This window comes from Chionomys nivalis, chromosome 1 (genome assembly GCF_950005125.1).
Source record: "Chionomys nivalis chromosome 1, mChiNiv1.1, whole genome shotgun sequence".
NCBI classification, from domain to species: domain Eukaryota; kingdom Metazoa; phylum Chordata; class Mammalia; order Rodentia; family Cricetidae; genus Chionomys; species Chionomys nivalis.
In genome coordinates, this window is record NC_080086.1 from 174,507,359 (window position 1) to 174,534,226 (window position 26,868).

At 38.5% G+C, this 26,868-nt stretch overlaps 1 protein-coding gene across 1 annotated transcript in view; it reads right to left on the reverse strand.

The window, feature by feature from the left end:
* The window catches only part of Snd1 (staphylococcal nuclease and tudor domain containing 1), a 408,394-nt gene that overhangs the window by 212,871 nt on the left and 168,655 nt on the right, over nt 1-26,868 (reverse strand). Inside the window, exon 12 of the mRNA XM_057771546.1 lies at nt 13,591-13,691. Within this exon, the coding sequence (XP_057627529.1) occupies nt 13,591-13,691 (101 nt within the window). The remainder of the gene's footprint in view (nt 1-13,590; nt 13,692-26,868) is intronic.

Genomic DNA, 26,868 nt, shown 5'->3' on the forward strand with positions numbered 1-26,868 from the left:
ACAAACCATTTTAATCACAATATAAAAACCAACAACAAGTTGAGTCTTTGCCATTCCACTAGTCCACACGTGGAAGAGTTCACCTTCACAGATTTGTGCCCTACACTGTCACCTTGCTACAGAGGACACCCATAAGATAGAAGAACACAGAAAGGTTTAGAAGCCACTAAAGATCTAATACCTTATATGAAAAGAAGCTGAAACTGTAGAATCCACAATTTAAAGTTCTAGATTTGGTAGCCACTCTTCATTACTCCACAAGTCTCCTTTAAAGGTGAGAATACCCTTTAAACAAATGTGACTTCCAATTCTATACCAAAGCCAATGCAGACAAGAGGAAATGTAACTTTGGAACAACCAGATAACTTGTGTGGCCTGGATGTCTGAGGGACTTCCGCACAACTCTTCGTAGACAGTTCTGCCCTGGGAAGTACATAAAACTCCCCCACAGAACCGTGTAGGCCATGACAAGTTGACTGAGTTCAGTGATTTCTTGCTCCGGACCTGATATTGAAGAAATACCCTAGAAGGAAGGCTGTCTCTGATACAGTTGATCATTTCCCATCTGAGATGGTCTGGGGTGCAGTACTGCGACAAGGATGCTACACCACAAAGAGCAACACAATACTGTCAGGAGCCATGTCCCCCCAAATTATTATAGGAATCACCGCCTTGAGAAGTTTTGCAGAGGGCTTCACTTCCCAGTTGTATTGAGAATAGTTTCATTGACAAAGCCTATCCCACACCCAAATTAACTGTTAATAGAGAGCTATCTGTTAGCGGAACCTGCCTCACATTCCAAACTATCTAGAGAACTAGGTGGGTCAACTTGTGACTTCCTGACCAAGGAATCGTGACCTGACCGATCGTAACCTCTTGGACTACGTGACCGGCGTGGCAAGATCCCGTGCCCCAAGCTCCTCATCCAGGGGCTATATAAGCTGTAAACATGACTCTAATAAACGGAGGCTTTGACAAATCTGCCTAGCCTCCTTCCTCCTTATCAGCCTATGTCTTTCAGGTGGTGCCTCTCCGTGACCCTGGAATAACTGACCAGCCAGGCGGGTTACAAACCCTAGACAAAGTAACCCATCTAGGCGGTCTACACAATACCAGTAAAACCTAAAGGCCCTACAAAAGTAAGACCTGAGCAACCACATATGGATGAACCAGAAGAAAATGATCTAAAAAATAACCTCAAGAAAATTCTTAAAGATGAAAAGAGAAATTACCTTAAATAAATGGAGGGAAAAACAAACAAACAAACAAAACAAGCAAAACACTTAAAGAAAACCAAGAAAAAAATCAAACACATAAAAGATACTATTCAGGACATTTAATCTGAGATAGAAACAATAAAGAAAACACAAGCTAAAGGAATTATAGAAACAGAAATCATGCGAAAAACATCAGGAACCACAAATGCAAGCATGAACAGCAGAATACAAGAAATGGGAGAGTCTCAAGCGCTTAAGATACTATAGAGGAAATAGACTCATCAGTTAAAGAAACCATGAAATCTAACAAAAGCTTAAACCCAAAATATTCAAGAAATATGGGTCACCATAAAAAGGCCAAATCTTAGAATATAGTTATAGAAATAAGAGACGTTCAACTCAAAGACACAGAAAATTTAACAAAATCATAGAAGAAAACTTTCCCTACCTAAAGAATGATATGCCTATGAAGATACAAGAACCTAACAAAACACCAAATAGACTGGATCCAAAAAAAAAAGTCTTCTCAAAACACTAAACATAAGAAAGAATATTAAGAGCTGCAAAGGAAAAAGGCCAAGTAACATATAATGGTAGACCTATCAGAATTACACCTGACTTCTCATTGGAGACAATGAAAGCCAGAAGGTCATGGTAAAGAATTATGCAGACATTAAGAGATCAAGAATGCCAGCCCAGACTACTATAGGCAGCAAAACTATCGATCACCATAGAAGGAGAAAACAAGATATTCCACAACAAATCTAGATTTCGCCAATACCTAGCCACAAACCCAGCACTACACAAAATACTAGAAGGAAAACTAGAACCCTAGGAAGATGGCTACACCAACAAAAACAGAGACAATTGATGATCTCATTCCAACAAATCCCAAAGAAGAAAAAATGCACAAATTAACATTACCAACGATGAAAACTAAATTAACAGGAGATAGCAACCACTGGTTATTAATATCCCTTAATGTGAATGGACTCAACTCACCTATAAAAAGGCACAAACAAATTGGATATGAAAACAGAATCCATCCCTCTTCTGCATACAAGAAAAGCATCTCAACTTCAAAGACAGACATAGTCTCAGAATAAAAGGTTGGGAAAAAATATACCAATCAAATGGACCTAAGAAACAAATGGGTGTAGCTATCCTAATATCTAACAAAATAGACTTCAAGCTAAAATCAGTCAAAGGATACAAAGAAGGACATTTCATATTTGTCACAGAACAATCCATCAAGAGGAAATTTCAATACTAAACATCTATGCCCCAAATACAAGGGCACCCTCATATGTCAAAGAAACACTGCTCAAGCTTAAATCATGTATTAAAAACCACACACACTAATAGTGGGAGACTTCAACACTCCCCTCTCACCACTGGACAAGTGGTCAATCAGACAAAAAAAAAATGAGCAGAGAAATAAGAGAATTAACAGATGTTATGACTCAAATGGACTTAACAGACATCTATAGAATATTCCATCCAAACAGAAAAGAATATACCTTCTTCTCAGCACCTCATGGAACCTTCTCAAAAACTGACCACATACTCGGTAAAATAATAATAATTTAAAAAAAAACTCAAGTAATACAAAAAAAATTGGAATAACCCAAGGTGCCTTATCAGATCTGCATGCTTTAAAACCAGAAGTCAGCAGCAATACAAAGTCAAGAAAACCCACAAATTCATGGAAATTAAATAATGCTCACCTGGATCATCAATGAGTAAAGGAAGAAATAAAAAAGGGGAAATTAAAGACTTCCTAAAATTCAGTGAAACAACCATACAACATACCAAAATTTATGGGACACAATAAAAGCAGTGTTAAGAGGCAAGTTCATAGCACTAAATGCCTACAGAAGGTAGCTGGAAAAATTCCACACTAATGAATTAACTTTAGAACAAAAAGAAGCAAAGTTACCTAAGAGAACTAGACGGAAGGAAATAATCAGATTGAGAACTAAAATCAACAAAATAGAAAGAGAACAATACAAATAATCAATGAGACAAAGAGTTGGTTGTTCGAGAAAATTAACAAAATAAACAAACTTTTATCCAAGCTAACCAAAAGGAAGAAAGAGAATATCTAAATTAACAAAATCAAAAATGAAACAGGGGACATAACAACAGACACGGAGGAAATACAGAGGATCATCAGGTCATATTTTGAAAACCTGTACTCCACAAAATTGGAAAACTTAAAGGAAATGGACAACATTCTGGATAAATATCACTTACCAAAATTAAATCAAGACCAGATAAGCAAATTAAACAGACCTATAATTGCTGAAGAAATAGAAACAGTTATCAAAAGTCTCCAAACCAAAAAAAGGCCAGGACCAGATGGTTTCAGCTCAGAATTCTACAAGATTTTCAAAGAAAAATTAATACCAATACTCCCCAAATTATTCTACACAATAGAAACAGAGGGAGCATTGCCAAGCTCTTTTTATGAAGCTACAATTACTCTGATACCCAAACCACAGAAAGACAATACTAAGAAAGAGAATTATAGACCAATCTCATTCATGAACATTGATGCAAAAATACTCAATAAAAGACTAGCAAATCGAATCCAAGAACACATCAGAACCATCATCCACCATGACCAAGTCGGCTTCATCCCACAGATGCAGGGATGGTTCAACATACAAAAATCTGTCAACGTAATCCACCATGTAAACAAGCTGAAAAATCTCTTGATTTTTTCACATGATCATCTCATTAGATGCTGAAAAAGCATTTGACAAAATACAACATCCCTTCATGATAAAGGTCTTGGAGAGAGCAGGGATACAAGGAACATACCTAAACATAATTAAGGCAATAAACAGCAAGCCAACAGCCAATATCAAACTAAATGGAAAGAAACTCCCAATGGTTCTACTAAAATCAGGAACAAGACAAGGTTGTCAACTTTCTCCATATGAATATAGTTCTTGAGGTCCTATTAAGAGCAGTAAGTCACCAAAGGGAGATCAAAGGATACAAATTGGAAAGAAGTCAAACTCTCACTATTTGCTGCTAATATGGTAGTTTACATAAGTGATCCCAAAAATTCTACCAAGGAACTTCTACAACTCATAAACACTTTCAGCAATGTAGCAGGATACAAGATTAACTCAAAAAAATCAGTAGTCCTCCTGTACACAGATGATAAAAGGGCTGGGGAAGAAATCAGAGAATCAACATCCTTCATAATAGACACAAATAGCATAAAATATCTCAGAGTAACTCTAACCAAACAAGTGGAAGACTTGTATGACAAGAACTTTAAAACTTTGAAGAAAGAAATTGAAGAAGACACCAGAAAGTAGAAAGATGTCCCATGTTCTTGGGTAGGCAGAATTAACATAGTAAAAATTGCAATCTTACCAAAAACAATCTACATATTAAATGCAATGTCCATCAAAATCCCAGCAAAAAGACCTCAAAAAAAAAAAAAAAAAAAAAAAGGTACTCAACTTCATTTGGAAAAGCAAAAATCCCAGGATAGCCAAAACAATGCTGTACAATAAAAGAACTTCTGGAGGCATCACAATCCCTGACTTCAAACTCTACTACAGACCTACAGTATTGAAAACAGCCTGGTATTGGCCTAAGAACAGACAAGAAGACCAATGGAACTCAACAGAAGACGCGGATATCAATCCACATATCTTCAAACACCTGACCTTTGATAAAGAAGCAAAAAATATCAAATGGAAAAAAAAGAAAGCATATTTAACAAGTGGTGCTGGAATAACTGTATAGCAACTTGTAGATTGAAAATAGACCCATATCTATCACCATGCACAAAATAAAGTCCAAATGGATCAAAGACCTCAACATAAAGCCAGCCACACTGAACCTCACAGAAGAGAAAGTGCGAAGTACATTTGAACACATTAGCATAGGGAACCACTTTCTAAATATAACCCCAGAAGCACAGACACTGAGAGAAACAATTAATAAATGGGACTTCCCGAAACTGAAAAGCTTCTGTAAAGCAAAGGACACGGCCAACAAGACAAAATGACAGCCTACAGAGAACTCTCAACAGAGGAATCTAAAATGGCTGAAAGACACTTAAGGAAATGTTCAACATCATTAGTCATAAGAGAAATGCAAATCAAAACAGCTATGAGATTCCATTTTATACCTGTAAGAATGGTCAAGATCTACATGAAAAAGACAAGACCTCCTGAGGAAATTGGGAGCATGGGGACCTTGAGGTAGGATTGAAGTGGGGAGGGGAGAGGCAGGGAGGGAGGGGAGCAGAGAAAAATGTAGAGCTCAATAAATATTAATAAAAAAATAAAAAGAAAAAGAAATTTGGCAAAGCCAGTGAACACCCATCAGAAAAGCAGGGTGGCGTATGCCTGCAACTTTATACCTAAGCTGACGCAGAAGAGTCAAGAACGCAAGTCCACCCTCCAGTAAATAGTAAAGTTTGAGGTTAGTCTGGGCTACGGGGAACCTTTTTTAGAAGAAGAAAAAAGAGCGGGGGCGGGGGGGGGGCAAGGAGAAGGAGAAGGACGAATAGAAAGATAGCTCAGGCATTATAAACTACTGATCTTACAAAGGACCTGAGGGGGTTCCCGACAACCACATTTAGCAGCTCCAGGAACTCAACCTCTAAGGGATCCAACAGCTTCCCTGGGATTCCACAAATACCTATACTCAAAAGTGCACATATTCCACATACCCACATATTCAAATAATTAAAAATAAAACTGATTGTTTTTTCTTGGTTTCCCAGGGTATCCTTTACGTATTTATTCATTTCTTCAAACTTTCTGTTATACTTCTCATCCATTTCTATAAGGGCGTTTTTTACATGCTGTTTAAGGGACTCGATCGCTTTCATAATGTCACTTTTCCCCCTTCTTCTGGATTAGGGTGTTTAAGACCTTCTGTTGTCTGATCACTGGGTTCTGGTATGTTCATGTTGTTTTTCAGATTGGTGGAGGAATTCTTGCCTTGGCGCCTGCCCATCTCTTCCTTCAAAATACTCTAAAACACACGGGCACAGGAGATCACTTCCTACATATAACCCCAGCAGCACAGACATTAAGGGCAACATTGAATAAATGGGACCTCCTGAAACTGAGAAGCTTCTCTAAAGCAAAGGACACTGTCACTAAGACAAAAAGGCAACCCACTGACTGGGAGAAGATCTTCACCAACCCCGCAACAGACAAAGGTCTGATCTCCAAAATATATAAAGAACTCAAGAAACTAGACGTTAAAATGCTAATTAACCCAATTAAAAAATGAGGCACTGAACTGAACAGAGAATTCTCAACAGAAGAAGTTCAAATGGTCAAAAGACAGTTAAGGTCATGCTCAACCTCCTTAGTGATCAGGGAAATGCAAATCAAAACAACTTTGAGATACCATCTTACACCTGTCAGAACGGCTAAAATCAAAAACACCAACAATAGCCTTTGCTGGAGAGGTTGTGGAGAAAGGGGTACACTCATCCATTGCTGGTGGGAATGCAAACTTGTGCAATCACTATGGAAAGCAGTGTGGCGGTTTCTCAGGAAATTTGGGATCGATCAACCTACCCCAGGACCCAGCAATACCACTCTTGGGAATATACCCAGGAGATGCCCTATCATACTACAAAAGTATTTGTTCAACTATGTTCATAGCAGCATTATTTGTAATAGCCAGAACCTGGAAACAACCTAGATGCCCTTCCACGGAAGAATGGATGAAGAAAGTGAGGAATATATACACATTAGAGTACTACTCAGCAATAAAACACAATGACTTCTTGAATTTTGCATGCAAATGGATGGAAATAGAAAACATTATCCTGAGTGAGGTAACCCAGACCCCCAAAAATGAACGTGGGATGTACTCACTCATAATTGGTTTTTAGCCATAAATATAGGACAGTGAGCCTATAATTTGCGATCTTAGAAAAGCTAAATAAGAAGGTGAATCCAAAGAAAAACATATAGTTATCCCCCTGGATATTGGTAGTAGTCAAGATTGCTGGGCAAAAATTTGGGAACTGGGGGGTAGGGTGGAATGGGGGAAAGGGGAGATGGGGAGAGAAAAGTGAGAAGGGGAGGATGGGGAGAACTTGGGGGAATGGGATGGCTGGGATAATGGAAGGTTGGATATGGGAGCAGGGAAGTATATATCTTAATTAAGGGAGCCATTTTAGGGTTGGCAAGAGCCTTGACTCTAGAGGGGTTCCCAGGGATTCAGAGAGATGTACCCAACTAGGTCCTTGGGCAGCTGAGGAGAGAGAGCCTGAAATGGCCCGATCCTATAGCCATACTAACGAATATCTTGCATATCACCATAGAACCTTCATCTGGCGATGAATGGAGATAGAGACAGAGACCCACATTGGAGCAATGGACTGAGTTCCCAAGGTCCAAATGAGGAACAGAAGGAGGGAGAACATGAGCAAGGAAGTCAAGACCGCAAGGGGGGCACCCACCCACTGAGACGGTGGGGCTGATCTATTAGGAGATCACCAAGGCCAGCTGGACTAGGACTGAAAATGCATGGGATAAAACCAGACTCTCTGAATATGGTGGACAATGAGGGCTGCTGAGAAGCCAAGGACAATGGCACTGAGTTTTGATCCTACTGCATGAACTGGCTTTGTGGGAGCCTAGCCTGTTTGGATGCTCACCTTCCTAGACCTGGATAGAGGGGGGAGGTCCTTGGACTGCCCACAGGGCCAGGGAACCCTGACTGCTCTTTGGAGAGGGAGGGGGGAGGGAAGTGGGGTGTAGGGAGTAGGGGGAGGGGGAGGGGGAGGGAAAAGGCAGGCAGGGAGGATGTGGAAATTTTTAATTAAAAAAAAATTTAATAAAAAAGAAAAAACAAAACAAAAAAAGAATTATAGGCCATGCCTTTAAACTAGTTATAACACTAAGTATTTATTAATTTGTGTGTTCAAAATAGAATTTAGTTTATTCCCAACTATGGACAGTTGAATTAAGAACAAGTTGGTGCCAGTAATATGAACATTTGTCAGATTTACACATAATCTTTTGAAGTAAAGCTTGTCTATAGAAATAACTCTTTACTGTAGAAATTTAATAATGGATTTCGAGTATTAATTTGGGTATTGTTTATTATAGAAATGGGAAGACACATCTGAGAACTCTATCTTGAGTTAGTAATAACCAAGAAATCTATGTTTCCAGTATGTTGGTCTATGTTGGTCTAAAGAGTAAATACTACAGGTCTACAAAAAATAAAATAAAATAAAACTGAATCTTAAGGTGCTAAAAGGATGGCTTAGTGGTTAAGGTTGCTCTGTCAAAATATCTGGGTTGGATTCCTGGCACCTATATGGTGCACTGGCTCATAATCATTCAGCCAATACTTAGGGAGAATCTGATGCCCTCTTCTGGCTTCCACAGGTACCAGGCTCAAAAGTGCTGCCTAGACATACATGCAGGCAAGATACCCATACACATAAAGTTAAATAAACAACACAAGCCTGATGGTCCTTAGGAGACAGCAGCCTCAACCACTCCCTTATTGGGCCTGCATTTATCAATATTCCAAGACAGTATTCCCCGAGAAAAACTTCCTGTTCTGAAGCAAAGCTTCGCTATCTCTTGGGCTCTCCATGGAATGCTATGAGAAAAAGAAAAAGGGAGTTCTAAATCAATTCGAGAAACATTCAAGTCCACAGAAGTCAGGCAGCCCACTCAACTGCTACTGTAAAAAGAAATATAGGGAAAGAGAAACCTCTCACATAATTTGTACATCCACAGGTGCCATTATAAAAAACCACACTGGGGATCCATAAAGCAATGATGCTATCAAGTAATCAAAAACCGAAAGCTTTAAAGAAGCAAGACTTCACAGATAGTCACAAAATATTTGAATAAAAGAGACAGATTTGCCTGAAACTCAACACGATTTCAAGTGGACTTGTCCCCCGGCATGTTCTTATAGTGCCTTATAGGGCACATCTCTTCAAATGATTGCTGTACTTGAGCTATCAGAGGACAGAGTCATCCTCTGTCTCAAGTATTTTTAACCACTTAATGACACAGACAAACCAATGGAAGTCTCTCTATCGCTCAAAGTGAAACTGCACAAATCAAGAGGCTCATGCCTCCCAGAAAACAACCATCTCTTTTAAATGCAGGTAGGGGTGGGGTCTGGTCAGAAAGAGAATCCTTTCATACCAGTTTAGACTGAAAGTGAAATACTTCTGCTATGTTTTAGGAATTGAAAACTGATGGGTAGATTGGCTAACAGAGAGAGCTTCAAAGCTATGGAACCTGAGGTAGAAAAGCTGGAGATTGCATGATACTTATTCTTATTGTGACTGGGGAGGGAGGGACTAACTAGGATTAAAAAGGAATTATTCTAGCAGAGTGAGACAAGACAACCCAATGCTTCAGTGGAACAGCTGGAACAAAACTCCCTGAAAATCAAAACCGAAGAAAAGCAAAAGTCAGCCTGTTTGCTTGCTAGTTCAAAAGTCTGGCTCAAATGACTCTAGGAAAGTGAAGTTAATCTGTGAACAATGCACACACAGAAGAAGGGGTTCGCAAAGATGAGGCTGAGTCTGCTGGATGACACCCCTGGAACAAAGAGGTCACCCAGAAGTCCTACAGCACTCCCTCGGGCAGCAAGGCCCTATATTCATACAAGTATCAAGATGAGTAGTAGAGGCTATGAAGGGATCAAGAAAGGTGAGTCAGGAATACAGGTGGAAAACACAGAGCAAGCCTGTTACAAAAACCAGACCATCTCTCTTAAAAAGTAAGCTTGTAAGATAGATATAAACCAGCATCTTCCCACTACTTGTAGTCTGTACTCCCTGTATAAGCCATTCTTTACCCGTCTGTAGACATGGGCCCCTCCACCATTTCACCATTGTGTGGAAATGGCTTGGCTGACAATTGTTGAGATGGCTATTTCCAGGGATGAAGTTGGGAAATTGGTAAAATGGAGTGTGCAACTGTGTGAAGCTTGACCCTAGTTTTATTTGTAGGTGAATTTTAATAAATTTTAATACAATATACAGAAAACATATGAAATATAATCTGATAGATTTTATGGATTTACTAAATTGGAGCTCAAAGTAATTGAGAAGTCCGACACTGGGAAAGGTCACCCCAGAAAATTTTCACTTTTCAAGAAAGCACTGGCAAAAAGGAAAGAATGAGATTTTAATCACTGCAGCTAATTACATAGAAGACTAAATCACAAGAAGAGTTATTTAAGTGTCTTAAATACAATAAAAAGTAATTAACAGGAAGCACCATCTTGACAGCTTCACATCACAAACCAGGCCTAAAAAGATCAGAAAATCCCCAACTCAGGAGCTAGAGAATGAGAAAGACTCAAGGTTGATCTTTTTATTTTTTATTTAAACTGTTTTGATTAACAGATAACAGCTCTTGCCAACTCCACAGTGAAGTTAATCAAGAAAAAAAATTAATCTATCAGAGGAATGATGAACCCTGTCTGCATCAGTTCCTCAGATGGTTAGACACTGGGAGCTGCAGCCTGGGTGACAACAGCAAGGGCCTGGAATCACAGCCCTTCCATACATCAAGGGGAAGCCATAAGGGTTTCACTGAGTCCTACTGAGACACAGACATTCACACATTTTGCATGTGTGGCACATCTAAAAGTTTCTTTTAAAACAACCCTCTGCACGACACCATCTCATCCGCCTCTCTCTGCCTACTCCCCTGGAATCACCAACTTCAAATGTGCACTTCTCGTCAGGAGAGTCGCAACAACAGGAGAGCCATGAGGTGTGCAACAGGCCACACAGGCATGGACGCCTGCAATCCTTTGGACAGGTCTCTCCTGCACTGCACACTAGCCTGATGAGCCTTCCTTCCAGAAAGGAAGTGCTTACTACAGAACACCCTTAATATACCCACACAGCCCATGGCCACAGCAAGTACAGGGCAGATGCTAGTGACAGGGACGGAGGCCCACTCTCACAAACTTGGATTTGTCCAGTCATTTGCTTTGGTTCCAAGTCAAGTTTTTCCTGGTGGTGCTTGTTATTTTAATTATACTTCTCAAAAAAAAATAACATTAAGCAATGATATCTAAGTACATAAGAAATAACTTTATGATTTTAAAATGTCTGCAAAACAAGTGAGTCAGAGAACTGTAACGGAAAAAGAAAAAGAAAACTTTGAAATTTTTAAGGTTCTTTAATTAGTATTTTTAATTCCTCATTTCAGATGCTGTTCTCTAGGATACCAAGTAAGTGCCCATGTTTCTTATGCACTGGAGATCTGAAAATATGAAAATATACTTCTAGGTATGTGACCTGAAGGGACCCAAACAGCATTACAGTTAACAAATCAGTCAACAAATTCCCTGTGCTTTGTGTCTGCTGGCTACTGGAGCTTTGACAAAAAATAGAGGAGACAAAATTCCTAGGGAATGATAGCTTCAACAATATCGGTAACCTCTAATATCAAGAATATATCAAGTCTCTCTTTTCCAAATAAACCAAGTACAGGATACATAAGAAATGCAAAGAACTCAATAGCCAAAAAGCAAATGATTGAACTTTGAAATAGGCAAATCACTGGAATAGAAATTTCTTAAAAGAAAGCATACAAATGATCATATTAGAACATAGTCACTGTCACTAGTGACAAAGCAAATTTAAAAAAAAAAAAATGTGACCTGAAAGGACAGTGAGGTATCACCTCTCTCCAGTCATGGTCAGAACAGTAACAAGTCACAAAGGCTGTTGGCAGAAAGGAGATCTCGAGCACTATTTGTGGGACTGTAAACAGCACAGCCATTATAGAAATACTAGGGAAGTAACTCTCTCTCATTCCACCTAGTGAATCCACATTTGGTGGACTATTAAATAAAAACCTGAACGGAATGATGAAGTGATAAAATAAACTTGAACCTGAAGGTCTGAGTAACAGGGCAAAGCCACAACTCTTTTCCTAATGTGAAAATTCATTAAAGTTGGCTGTCCCAGATTATCCTAAAGAATTAAAGAAATCCAAAAGTCAGTTAATGAAGGAATTCAAATGAGGTCATGTTGGCATCACCCCCAAGGCATAAATAAATATTAAAACAACCAACTACAGTTGGTTCCCAAGTATCTGATTTTTGGCACTATAAATTGATTTTTAAATATACTTTTGTGGTATGTATATAAGACAATCAATTCTGATGAAGTGTTAAACGTTGGTGGAGGCCATCTGCCAAAAATAAAGATGCATGTTTGTACAGACATGAAACTGTTTCCCAGGAATTAGAGAGCAGGCGCAGTAATCTATGGAAACGACTACTGTTTTCTCCAGTCACAATTTTAATACAGGTTACTAATCTCCAGCATTTTCCAATACAGAAACATACACTCAGTTTGAAAGAACTGATGATAAATTGATAATAAATACAAGATAGATAGAGTGACGACCAAAACATGACCTAGTTTTACACATTTCAAAATAGTATCTGATCAGTCAGAAGCTGACACAGGAGTGGGAGCTCCCTAAAAATAGTACTTCCATATACAAAAGCAAGAATGAGGGGAGGTTTCTGCCCCATAGGAGAGTTCTAGAAGCTATGTATCAGAAGCTACGTAGTAAAACATATTTATCCCTTTTGGGTTATTGCTGTCACTTAGATGCGTATCTCATACTGGGCTTCATTGTACGTTCGATAAGACAATCCCTGTTTTGATGAAAGCCCCATTCTTTGCTTCCCCTTCAAAGAAATGAAAAATACCAGTTTGGTAACAAAGAGCACTTAGGACTGTTAAGGAGGGAGGGAACAAGGACAGTGCTGGTATGTTGTATGCATAGTAAGAATTGCTACTGGGGACTGACTGATTGTCTTACTACTATATGTTATGAGAGCATGGCCCAGCAGGTTTCCTCCCTCCATTGTCAGAAACTTCCCTTGAAAGACTCTGATCAGCAAGGCTACCCAGAGACCTTGAAATGCAGCTGGGGCATAGAAGCACATCATCTCTATATAAAGAAAATGTCCACTTAGCTTAGCTTCTCTCTCCCTTCTAAAATTCACCTTTCTAAACCAACATACAGAAGCTCTTAACTAATTTTGGTTAGTACCTAGGGACAGCTTGATATTCAATAAATAGCACTATTAATAGTAATAATGGATTTCATAGGGCCAAACACACAGAGCCCAATAAATCTTAAATAATAACAATAATGGAAGTATATGATTAGCTAATGAGTAATTATAAAGTACTATACAAATAGAAAGTACCACACAGGCACATAATTATACTCCACTGGGTTAAGTGCAAGAGAAAGCAAAGCAATGCGAAAGGGGGGCATTTGACTGAGCAGAGTATTCAGCTTCTTAAAACCAAAGCCAAGTCTCTGCCAGTTATAACACTCACATTCCTCCAATGGTGACAGTGGCACAGGTACGCTCTGAAAAGGCAGGCACCGTTTCTGTGGCTGGGCTGGCTGGTCTAATGTAGTCCACAGTCACATTGACCTGGAAATAAATAATCAAGAGTGTTAGGTTTAGAAGTCTATGACATCTCAACGGCAGTCATGGACACTTGCACAATCAGGTAGACTTTATTGGTCTGAGATAAAAGCAACAACAAAAAGTCAGCTAACACATAGCAGAAAAAAGATCTATAAAAGACATAATGGAGAAAGGACAGTACCCAGAACCCACCAAAAGCTCTTGAAGCTAAAAAGAACAATTTGATTAAGAAATGTCCTAAGACTCAAACAACACAAAGACAGTATATAGATGATGAGAAAACATTGGCAACGACGATCCACTCAAAATCTCACTAGGTAACTGCAATTTCAAGCAATGGAGTACGAGCTGAGGATGGTACTTGGTAATAAACCACCTGGCTGCCATGTACAAGACTCTACGTTGAATCTTCAAGTTTTGCAAAAGTATTCCTCTACCCTATGTTGTGGAGGGATAGTTTTAGTATGGAATTTGTCTATCCTACTATAAGACAAATTCCATAATCTGGGATAATACAAAGGCTTTGCAAGAGTGTGGAGCAAAGGAATTCTCACTCACTCCTGCTGGGAATGCAACCGCCATTGATATTAAATGTTGGAAGACAGTTCAGTAATTTCTTAAACAACTAAGCATAAATTCTATTCAGAAATATCTCCTTGAATTTACTTGAGTTGAAGACGTGGGCGTTAACAGTAGTTTTGTTCACAGCTGACAATAATTAGAGGCAACGATGATGACCTTCGGGAGATTAATAGAAACTGGGAAATCCTGATGGTGAACTATCATTCACTACGGAAATGAACATGAACAGACACAGAGGAAGCTCAAATGTGTATTATTAAATGCAAGAAGCCCATCTGCAAAGGCAACATACTGCAGGGTCCTAAACCTAAAGCCTCTCTAAAAGAATAGTTTGTTTTTAAAAAGAAACTAAGAAAACCACTGATTGAACAAAAGTCCTATATGACACAAATTCTACTGGAACTACTAGGTTGGCAGAATTCTTGAACAACCACCAGATGTTACAATAAAATACTTCTTAGACCATTTCTGCATCAAACACCTGTGTCTAAATATATGACTTGCCTCCTCAGAAAGACTGCGTGAAATTTCAGTCCACCCTAACTTCTCCTGGGCCAAGGAAAGAACTATCAAGAAGAACAAGATGGCAATCACAAGGATGGTTGGATCTGATTTCACAGTGTCTAAATCGAAGTGACACAGCTAACTAGGTCTAATAGCAACACAGTTGGAGTTAGGAAGGTTTGAGGGGGGATAAAAGGTATACAAGGACAGAGGAGGCCAGAAGAATCATTAAGTTTTCAACGAACAAAGGACATGCAAACAAACAGAAAGCTGCATGCATAAAATGAAAACAGAGTACAATAAAGAAACTGTGGGGATACTGAACAATACTATCTCTTTAAGAAATAGTTTAATATAAGTGTGTTCATATGTCATAACTAATTATGTAGGATTCATTAGGGAACATTACAGGTCATATTTGTAAGCTTTGGTTTGGGCCTTAGCCAAGCTTTATATATCTACAGTAAAGACAAACTCCGACTCAAGCAGCATGAAGCCATTTATTTCTGAGTAGAGAATGCCTTTTTTTAAAGACAGCGTACTGTACAGACATTAAGTTCATGTATATTGCTAATCAACACCAACCCAATCCTTTTAGTTTGTCTGTTAAAAACAAAACAAGAAGGGACTCAGGAGATGTTTCAGTTGGTAAAGTGCTTCCCACAAAAAACATAAGGGTTTGAGTTCTATTCCCAACATCCACCTAAAAAAGAAAACAGGACAATAGCACATGCATGTAAACTCAGCACCAGGGGGCAGAGACAAAAGGACCCCTAGACAAATTGGTGAGCTCCAGGTTCAATAAAAGACTTCTTTCAAAAATAAGAAAAGAAAGACATCTGATGATGACTTCTATTAAATCTCTACAAATATGTTATTAACACATACATACAAACATGAACACACATACATGAGTTTTTCAAAAACCACATAAAAGAGACAAAGATCTTAAAATTTCAACTGTCAAATTACTAACCTGGAGACCACCAAATCATACTTTTTTTTTTTTTTTTTTTTGGTTTTTCGAGACAGGGTCCAAATCATACTTTTAAATGTGGGGGAAAACTGCCAAACCAAAAAATAGGAACCATATCAGAGACCAGGCACAAAGAATTGAAACTGTGTAAATCATGAAGATGACTTAAGTAAGGATGACTCCTAAAAGCAGGCATCTGCAGTCAAATTTTATAAATATGAGAAATGTGCAGAGACCTACAAATACTTCAGAGTTTTAAAATGTTTCCTTGCATAGAGCTGAACTCAGTTAATATAGGACAAAGTTGGGACAAGCCATGGGAGGGAGCATGGGTGATGCAGACTCTAGAAAGTAGTCTCTAGGTAAGTTAGTTCACTCAAAACTCTGAAGAAAAGGCCTCCAGCGTAACTACAAAAATAAGAAGCTGTAAAACTAACAAGAGTATCTGAAGCCATGGAGAAAAGCACATACAGGAGGTCAAAATGACAGCCAAGCATGAACGGGTGGCCAAACCAAGTATCAAATGGGAAATCTATCTCACAACCTTTCCCCAAATCTCAGGGACCATCCTAGAAGAGGGGAACGGAGATCTTAAGAGCCAGAGGCCATGGGACCTTCCAGGATCAATGCACTTATGAGCTCACAGCGGCTATGGTAGTCTGCTCAAGAGCCATACGAGATCAACCAAGTCAACAGTCCAGAAAGAAAATAACAAGGGTCTCATCAGCCCCACCTAAGCAGAGGAGCTATAGGCAGCTGATGGGCTACCAGGAAGGGAGAGCTGATTTTCTTTAAGGGTGTGGCTTCTGGTGTATTCATCATATTCCAGGGGATGGTCCATACCCAGAAACATATGGACTGCAAAAGTGAGCTGATGAGTTATTAAATTTAAGAAGAGGAAAAAGGGAAGTGAAGTTGGGGGGGGGAGGAGTTAAGGTGATAGGAATGGATCTATGAGGAACTAGGAGACAAGAATATGATTTAAATACATTGTATGAAATTTTTGAAGAATTAATAAAAGAATTTTTAAATAAATGGAAACAACAAAGTAGACATACCCCTGAATTTTCAATAACCCATTCAACAAATTCATGCCCCTAATTCCTACTAGCAGGAGGAAAGAAAAAAAATTATCAATGCTTAAAAATGAAGTGAATCTCAAAATTACCTTGTACATGCTAGTGTTAAGCTTCCTCCTCAACCAGAGACGAAAGGGGTCAGCTATTAGAAGAGAAGTATTACTGGGAACATTCTCTATTCAACAGGGTCACAACAGGAGTAGTTGTGGCTACGGTGGAGTAAGGACAACAGCAGAACACCTGTGCTTCCAGGCCAGACGGTCAGCCTGAGGTGCCGCCCAGGGACTGCCTTTCAAGGGAACCCATGGGACACACCTCCCACACACACCCTTTAATATTCACTAACCAAAAGAAATAACAACTACATTCATCTTTCAATTAATTATTTCCTATGTCAAGAGAAAGAGAATTGCAAATGAGTCAGAGATTAAAGAGCTCTTCATGGCGGCAACATTATTAAAGAAAATCTCAGATACAAACGAGGCTCTGAGAATAGACCATAGCCAAGATACACACCTGCAGGCAACTATGGCAAACCAGGAATTAAAGTCTATGTGTAATTAGCATTTATGTCCCTCTCCTGTGGATTCTCAGATCTGTTCCTTTACTTGGAGTTTTTCATCTCCAGATATTCATCACTGACCTGTCAATCACTCTGAAAATCCAAAGTTTAAACAAATTCAATTAAAATGACTGGAAAACTTAGAAATGTCTGTCTGAATAAATGATGACCTGGATTCCTTCTGGGTTTTTGCTGATATGAAATGGCCTGAGTTAAAGAGAGGAAACTGATTAGTACAGAGGTGGTCCTTCCTATGTTAGCAAAGATGCTGATGATAATGAAAATATGAAATGTGATCTATTGAAGGTATGTAGAACGATCGTCAGTGGCAGATGCTACAGAAATGGCTGGTCGACATGTGTGTGGCATCTTCACATGGACCTGAGAGATCTACATTGGAGTTTTATAGTACCATTTAACTTTATAAAAGACAGTCTAGATAAAAATGGAATATTACATCCTAAGTTCTTTAATCTATGTAATTTATATCTTCCTTTTACACAATTAACTTAAACATACAGTTAGTAAGCACCAAGAGTTCGACGACCATGTGTTTTGTTCAGTGAAGGAATTGGCATATGACTTGCAGTAATACAGTAAATATTTGTTATATGAATGAATGTATGTAATCAGGAATATTTTCAGGCACAAAATTCTGAAAGATACCTTTGAAATGAGAAGATAGGGCATTTTAAGGACACTTTGAGAAGTTGTTGGCAACTCTGCTGTTTTTTATAACAAGAATAATGATTTCAACTGTGGGTGTGGTGATGGAAGCCTGAGAAAGGAAAAGCATTTTAAAATTGTGATGAAACTCCAATGTTTACCAAAAAAAGTAACTAGCACGAAAGACAAAGCAAGCAAAAAAATACATTATAGTATTTCTTGCTCTGCATTTCTGTCTGCTGTAAAGCCTGAAAGCAGCTGTATTAAAAAAAAAAAAATCACTCTGGACCATGCTTACACTATGCACATTCTTCACTTAAGGAATGACTTGAAAACATCAAAACACCAAAGAACTTGATAGATGCTAATTTAATAAGGAAATGTGACCTACCTAAGTGTTAACAGTGGGGTAAGGAGAAGAGCAACTGCATATCCATACCATTTCCAGTTTATGGCTTAAATGGCTTAAGTTTACTTTTAATATAAATACAGCTGTTACATGAAACTATTTTGTATAACTACCACATAATCCTACCTATTAGTTAACACAGTGAATCATAAATTCACAGGAAGCTACAAAAAACGCTCTACCTTTAGAAAGGAGCTCTGTTATCACCTGTTCTGACTGCAGAATTTGTAGGTAGTTATAGAGAGCATCTATGAACCTCTGCAACAGAAAAGACGGCATCATCTGGGCCTAAATCCAAGTCACACTGCCCAGGAATAAAAGGGAGTAAAACAAGAGAGCTGCTAAGAGGACAGCAGTGGGGCGGCCAGGCTGCACACAGAGGTGGCTCCCAACGACCTCACAGGCAGCTGTGTGAGCCTGCAAGTGTCACTTAAGTGTCTCTGCCTTGCTCTGCTCGGAATAAGAGCATTAGTATGCATGAGACATTAGAACAGGGCATGACTGAGTAAGTACCATGCAAGCATCACATTTTTAGATAAACAGTTACTGATTTTCTCAGAACAGTGCCTGGCACAGAGTAAGTGCTAAATAAGTATGTATGAGATAAACAAACACACCTACACATACATATATGCATAAATAAGACACATGTTGACTTAAATCATTAGACTGCTGAAATCATTAGACAGACAGACTCAATTAACTACACTTTTCTCCTTAAGGAGTCACAGCAAACAAGAATGTGTACCTCATCCATATTCATCCCAACTTAGAGATAAGTAGATCTTATTTTAAAGAATGACACACTATTTAGTTTTTGTTTAAATGTTTTAAGGATTAATTTTGCAGGTACTAGTTATTGAATATTTTATTTACTGAAGATAATGAAAGAGAATGCTACGAACCATCTCAATTAATAGGTTAACTGGAGAAATTTTGTGCAGGATACTTCTTGACTTATTAAACGAGGAAGACAATGAATATCAAAGAAAGACCACGAGTACATTTGTTTTGGACTTAATAGGACCTTCCATGCATACCCTCTAATATTTAAATTATGCATCCTTAATCCTTTCCTTGTTAAAAACTACCTTATGTAATCATTCTTAAAATGGTTATATATATATAGTTTTAAGTAGGTCAGTTACCCACTCATCTAGGGATAAAATAACCTCAAAACAAATTGCTTTTGATGATCTTTCCACATACTGACAAACTTGCCTGCTTCTAATCAATATGTGAAAGAAACATGAGTAAGAAATGAGAGCCACGTGTGCATGCTTACATTTTGCTAATAGCAACATTAAGTATTAAAAGAAAACTGATGGAATTAATCTTATTTATTTCATACAAAATTTACAAACTACAATCATACCAACATTAAGCTAATATTGTGACTGTTTGTACAAAGCCTTTAATATTTGGAATGTTTTATATGTACAGCACACCTCAGCCCAGGTACTAAAAGCCACATACAGCGGCGACCCAAGTCATTGATACCATATTCCTTTTGTAGTGCACAAAAAAAAAATCGTTTATTTATTTGATCTGAGCTTGTTGTGAAAGTTTATATGTACCATGTGCATGTGGGGAACTTAATGAGGCCAGAAGAGGGGACATTAAACCCCTTAGAACTGGAGTTACAAGCAATTGTGAGCTGCCATGTGGCTGCTAGAATCAAAACTGGGTCTTCCCCAAGAGCAGTGAGATCTCTTAAGCTCTGAGCCCTCTCTCCAGCCCCCCCAGTACAAGAGTCCGAACCTTGTTCCACTGTTATATGATCCTACTTTTTGGTTCTCTTTTTCTCTCTTTATTTTTACCTGTGAACTTTTAATATCTCTTGCTTTTATAAATCCTTGTGAAGATTCTGAAAACAAGTATAAAAATATGGTATAAAAATGTTTATTCCTGTTTTCATTTAAAAATACTGTCTGACTAGACGAGAGAAACAAATCATATACTTCCTTAATTCTACAAGCTATTTCTGATGTCTGAATATCTGTATAAAAACCAGGGAGAGGGGATCATTCTAGTCTTTCAAGTATAAAATATACTCTACTCAACAGTTTGGTTTATTTGTTTTTCCCTATTTCTGTTTGCAGTAAAACCAGGAATCAAACCAGGACTTTAACATGCTAAACAAGTACCATTAAGTCACACCCTAGCTCTGCTCAGTAGTTTCATGAAGGCATTTTCAATGGTGTTTGCTAATTCCACAACTGGATTTTTAAAATTAACACACAATTTGCCAACACAATTCTAGTCTTCTTTACCTTAAGGGCTAAAGTTTATCCTAAGATAGGTGGTAACTGGATGGTAACCAATGCATATGTTAAAAAAATTATTTTTTTAAGTTAATGATGATACATGTTGATTGCAGAATTATTAAAAAGAAAATGAACACGAGTTTTTACTTATTTAAGCTGAAACTTGTGTTTCATCAGCCATTTTGTGTATTGGTGTCTCTTAAATTAAGATAGCCTTTATAACAAGCATTCATAAAGACATACACATTTTGTTGCTTCATTTCCACTGCAACAGACCAAAGAACATAAACTAGTGCTCGTAGGTTACCTCTGCGATCAAGCCTAGATTATCCTGGAACATCCCCTTCCAAACCACTGTAATTAGGCGCTAAGACTGCGTTTCTTCTCGTGTTTTTATGCTGCTCTCTCGTCTACAACTACGCTTCCCACCTCCCTCATACAGATCTATTTTAACCACATTTCATTTTCATCAATGGAGTGGTAACCTTAAAAACCTTTAAAAGCCTGGGGTCTCCTTTCTTACTTGATGCTTTTCTAACAGATGAGTTCCTTACTTCCACTATCCCACCCCAAGCACATATACATCCCAACCTAGATGGGCAGATACTTTAATCTGCTTTGAGGGAAAAGGTAAAACACAACATACATAAGGAAGGTCATAGGAGATGTTAAGAGTCCACACCTGACATTTAGCATTTGGCTAACTGGACATCACTGCTGGCTGATAAACCTTCAGCTTGGTAAATATTTAATTAAAAGCACACACTCGAAATTCAAAAATATAAGGTGAAACGTTTTATATAAAAAGCCATATGGGACTGGCAAGGTAGTGATAGCTAATCTGACAGCAAAAATAACCTGAAAATACAGTGTACCACTAACCATAAAAACAAATGAGGAGATACAGTTTTGAAAATTAAAATTATTTTAATTAAATTTGATGGGGATTAAAACTAGAGATCACCACTTGAAAATATCTTCTCAGATGCCAGCATCTTCATTAAACTTGACTCTTTTTTCTTTGAAAGGATTTATCTATTTTTATTTTACATGCATTGGTGTTTCGTATGTGTGTCTTGTGAGAGTGTCAGGTCCCTTTCAACAGGGGTTACAGACAGTTGTAAGCTGTTATTTGGGTGCAGGGAATTGAACCCAGGTCTCTGGAAGAATAGCCAATGCTTTCAATTGCTGAGCCATCTCTCCAGCCTCATACTTGTTTCTTAAGTCTTTAGAATCCCACACGTATAATTAAGGAGTTATTAATTGATGTTTGTTCTAATATTCCATTATCTCACTATTATGTCACTGTCATAACTCGAATCCATAACTTTTAATACCAAGCCACTGGTCTCTAAAGACAAACTGACCAAGACTGTCCCCTGTACTCCTTGGCACATTTCAACTTATTCCTTATCACAACTATAGCTTCTCATTACTTTCCCTAGGGACAGAACTTGAGGGTGGGCTCCCCCGCCCCTTGCTGTACAGTGTCAATCAAAGTCATCTGTGTCCAAAATTGCCAAGGTCATCAGCAGTCAGGGGAAATTAAATCAGAACGTCTAGAAGTCTCCCTTGAGGAGTTCCAGTCATATAAGCAGCACAAAAACATGGAGCTACCTATGCCTTTGTGGAGAATACGTACAATGTTAGCCAGTCTTTAAAACAGCAGCAATGAAGAAGAGATAATACTTAGTAGAGGGTATGCACAAAGGGGTTGTGCTTAATAGCTGGCTTTTAAGAATTTCTGGGAGGGGAGTGTGCATTACTTAGGAATGTGCAAAAGTAAAAGGTTATGGTACATCTGTTAATAAAGTCAGTCTATGAAGATTTGCAATGTCCTCCACTCACTGTGAAGAAAACTTGGGAAACCTGGGAAATAAAGAAAGAAAGTATTCACCCAGCCAGTATGGAAGAGCTACCCTCTATCAGCACAGTGCAGAACACTCACTTCCTTTCCTCTGGCATGCTCATAAGCTGGCACTGAGAAACCATTCTGACTAGGGATAATGCATTCAAGGAAGTTAACTAAAGGCCAATGTTAAGATGGTGAATTGGCCTCACAGAGCTGTGTCGTGACCTAAGAGATTTGTGAAGAAAGATGTAATCATTCTTTAGGATTTGTTTGGAACAAAATACAGCCCAATAATAGATCACTTTGTATTAATAGATCACTTGGCATCATAATTATTCTTAGTTTTGTGGCTAAGTAAGCATTTCAAAATAATTGACCTTTCTGCTGACCAAACGCAGGACTGCAAGAATGCTCTACCACTGAACTGCATAAATTCACTCTAGGAATTTATTTATACATAGAAATGAACCTTCCAATTCCCCAGCCCTCACGATCCTATCCTTAAATTATCAGAAAAATGTAGCAAAAATTGTTCCTCAAAATTTAGTTTCGCCATCTGGTCCATCAATTCACTGCTGGGCATACATTTTTAAAAATGTAAAACAGGGTCTTTACAAAAAATCTGAATGCCCATGTTTTAGCAAAATTAGTCACAGTAGCCAAAATGTGAAAACAAGAAATGTCCATCAATGGATGAATTGATGAACTAAATGTGGCACTTATGACTAGCATTCAGGCTCAAAGGAAGGAAACTCTTGACATGTATGACAAGAGGTACTGTGAAGGCTTCACGGCAAGTAAAAACAAACATTACATAAAAGACACATAAAAAAGGGACAATGAATGTCACCATTTAAGTGAGGTGCCAAGAGCACTTAAATTCAAGAAGGCAGAAAGGACAATGAAACTTGGCAGGGGCTGGAGGGAGGGATAATGTTAATGACTACAGTTTCAGTTTCCCAACATGAGGAAGTTCTGGAAATGAATGGAGATCAGCGGGGCACAATATTTTAAGATACACTAAAAATTATTCTGCAGATGAAGAGTATGATGTGCATTTTAACACCACTAGACTTCAACTATCCTTGGATACCATGGGTCAGCAACAGTTTAGCAGCATTTAAGACAAATCTAAATTAAGTCTGACAAACTCCTGAAATTCTTGGTTGCATCAAGAAGCCAGTTCTATCATATTCCCAGAGAAAGAGGTGGTTCTCAAAGGCAACTGATAATTAGAAATCACATTTAATAACTTCAATAAATATAAATAGAGATCAAAGGCACTGCTTACATAGCACAACACCACCTACTTTTCCCGGGTTAGCTGCACTTTCTGAAAAGAAGAGCCACCCTTCCTGGAACATGCTGCACAGGGAGGTTCTGTGGGATCTACACAAATGGATCACTATTCCCATGAGGCACCTGGAGAACAGGGTAAGTAGCTCTGACTAAGATGATCTGTCTTTGATGTTGTATACCTGGACACATTTCTTCTATGAAGAATGGCCTATCCCTTCCTCAGAGATCTGTCACTTGTAAATCTTTGAGAACTTTGTGGAATTTCCTCATTTTTACCTACTTCTTCAGTCACTACATATAGTAATTTCTATTTGTACTTCTGTCTAATAAACTTACACTTTCATGTGCTTCTCCAAGTGGTATTTTTTGCCACTATCAACAAACTTATTATATCTTGGAGTTCCTGTTACCATGTCTGGTAACATTTAACATGGGATGTTCTTTGGCTGAGCAACTCTACTCCCGAAAACTAATTCTACCAAATGTCCCTTTTTCACTGATGTGGCCTAACATAAACATGAAACTACATGCTGAGCCCAGGAAATATGAGTTGGCAGAGCCACAGGCTGTCTTTTTTAGCAATGTCAATAAGACGATGAAGCTGCTGAAAGCAAGGGAGGTCTATACAATCTGTGATGGGAAAATGTTCAGATAAAAATGTCATTGCTCAGTGATACAGAAATGATTCCATTTGGCGGAACAAAAATAAGTATAGGCTCTGGAGGGGCAAAAGTAAGCGATGCATAGGATCTGAGGAGCAAAAGTAAGAGAAGCATGGGGTCTGGAGGAGCAAAAGTAAGAAAATGCATAGGATCTGGAGGAGCAAAAGAAAGAGATGCATGGGACCTGGGAGAGCAAAAGTAAGAGCTGCATGGGATCTGGGGGAGCAATAGTAAGAGCTGCATGGGATCTGGGGGAGCAAAAGCAAGCTGCTTGGGATCTGGAGGAGCAAAAGTAAGAGATGCATAGGATCTGGAGGAGCATACTTGGCACAGAAGAGTTTATTTCTTTAGTTGCAATTAGTGGATTTTTTTTTCTGTTGGAAGTAAATAAAATTAAAGAAAAAACAAGATGAATGTTTATAAACATTAATGGTAGAATAACCTGAAATACACATATAGCAAAAACATCTACCTTCAAAAGCAAAACCAATAGCAACCTGCTCACAACTAGGAGTTTACATGTTGAGTATCTATTTCATCACCATTGTCCTCCACATTGAGGCCATGGTCACTGATCAGCTGTACCTGCCAACTAGCAAGAATTATACAGGACTGGCTAAGCAGTTAGAAGAACATGATCGGGAGGGCTTCCAGGTACCCACTGGTATGCTGTTGCCATGGCAGGTGGGCATCACTGTCTGCAAATGAACTGCCAATCTCACTATGAGCTGATAATGATCCTGCCACCACCACCTGCCTGCCATATGTTTTCCCTACTTGTCACATAACAAGGAACTGCATTTTGGCATGCTGATCACTGAGAGTTTGACACTACTGTTTGTTGTACCTCACTGCAACCCTTCACAGAGTTAGAGAGAAGTGGAAAAGGGACAGAAGACAAGGCTGGCCACAATGACTATTCAGTATGACATAGCATTTTGTGGCAGAGGGGCCAGCTGCTTTTCTTTTAGCTCTCAGATTGAAAGTTCTGGGGTTGTAGGGCTCTGTCCCATCTCTACTCAGCCCAGTGATTCTACCCATTTTCTCCCCATTGTGAGAGAAAAAAGAAGTTCACTCTTCCCACCATAAAGCAAACATCTTCTGTTCCTTAAATTATCATAATACAGACAATGAAGACAGGAAGGATGCCAAAGGGGTTTCTTTGTTTACTGTGATGTAATACAGAAGTAAGCATAGGGTGAGGTATCAAGAGTCATAAAATGCAAGCCGATGGAATACCGCTCCAGAAAAGGACATAATTTGACAAGATTTTACAAAAAGGGGAAATGTGGTTGTATACCTGCAAGCTGGTCCAAAATGTGCTCCTTTAATTAGAACCCTAACTTCACTGTATACAACAGAGAATCTAAAAACATAAGGTTTATGACTATTATGAGCCAAAAAATTAGTATGTCCTGAAAAGAGGTTTTCTGTAGAATATAGCTGACAGATAGTGGCACATAAGAGATTACTAGAACTGCTGCTATACATGCTACCAAAGTCCTGATAAGTCTAGTGATAAGAATAAGAGGAACACATTCCATAAATTTGGACATCACTGATTCTAAATGAGGAGACTCTGCCCACATTTAACTGCTTGCTTATAACTTCTCTTAGCAAGTTAAACTGAATAAAATGCCAGCCAGCCAGCCAGCCAGCCAGCCAGCCAGCCAGCCAGCATTAGCACCAAGAAACACCAAATGCTTCTTCAGTAATTACTCCACCTAACAGGCAGATTTACCTTTTAATTTAAATAAAACTCATAACATTTTAGTAACATAAAATTCACCATTTTAAATTCCAAAGCATGGGGCTGGAAAGATGGCTCAGCAGTTAAGAGCACCGGCTGCTCTTCTAGAGGATCCAGGTTCAATTCCCTGCACCCGTATGGCAGTTCACAACTCTCTGTAACTCCAGTTCCAGAGGCTCTGACATCCTCACACAGACATACAAGCAGGAAAAACAAAATTCCTAAGTCTATTAACAATACTTCAACCATAGCAATCACTTAATTCTAATATACAATCATCAAAGCAGAAAGCAACCTTGTATATATTAAGCAAACACTAACTGCTGCTCCCCTTACCCTTGGCAATCACCAATAGAGTTACTGCCTCTATGGATTTCACTGTTCTGAACATTTCACAATGTAACTGAATATTTCAAAATCTGCCTCTTTTTTTTTTTTTTTAAATCAGGACAGGGTTACAAGGTTTAATTATCTATAATATGCAGTCAGACTTCAGTGCTTGCTAAGGTAGACGGTATGATGGACATACTTCTGAGATTACACCATAAATAGAAGTATGTTAAGAAGTACCA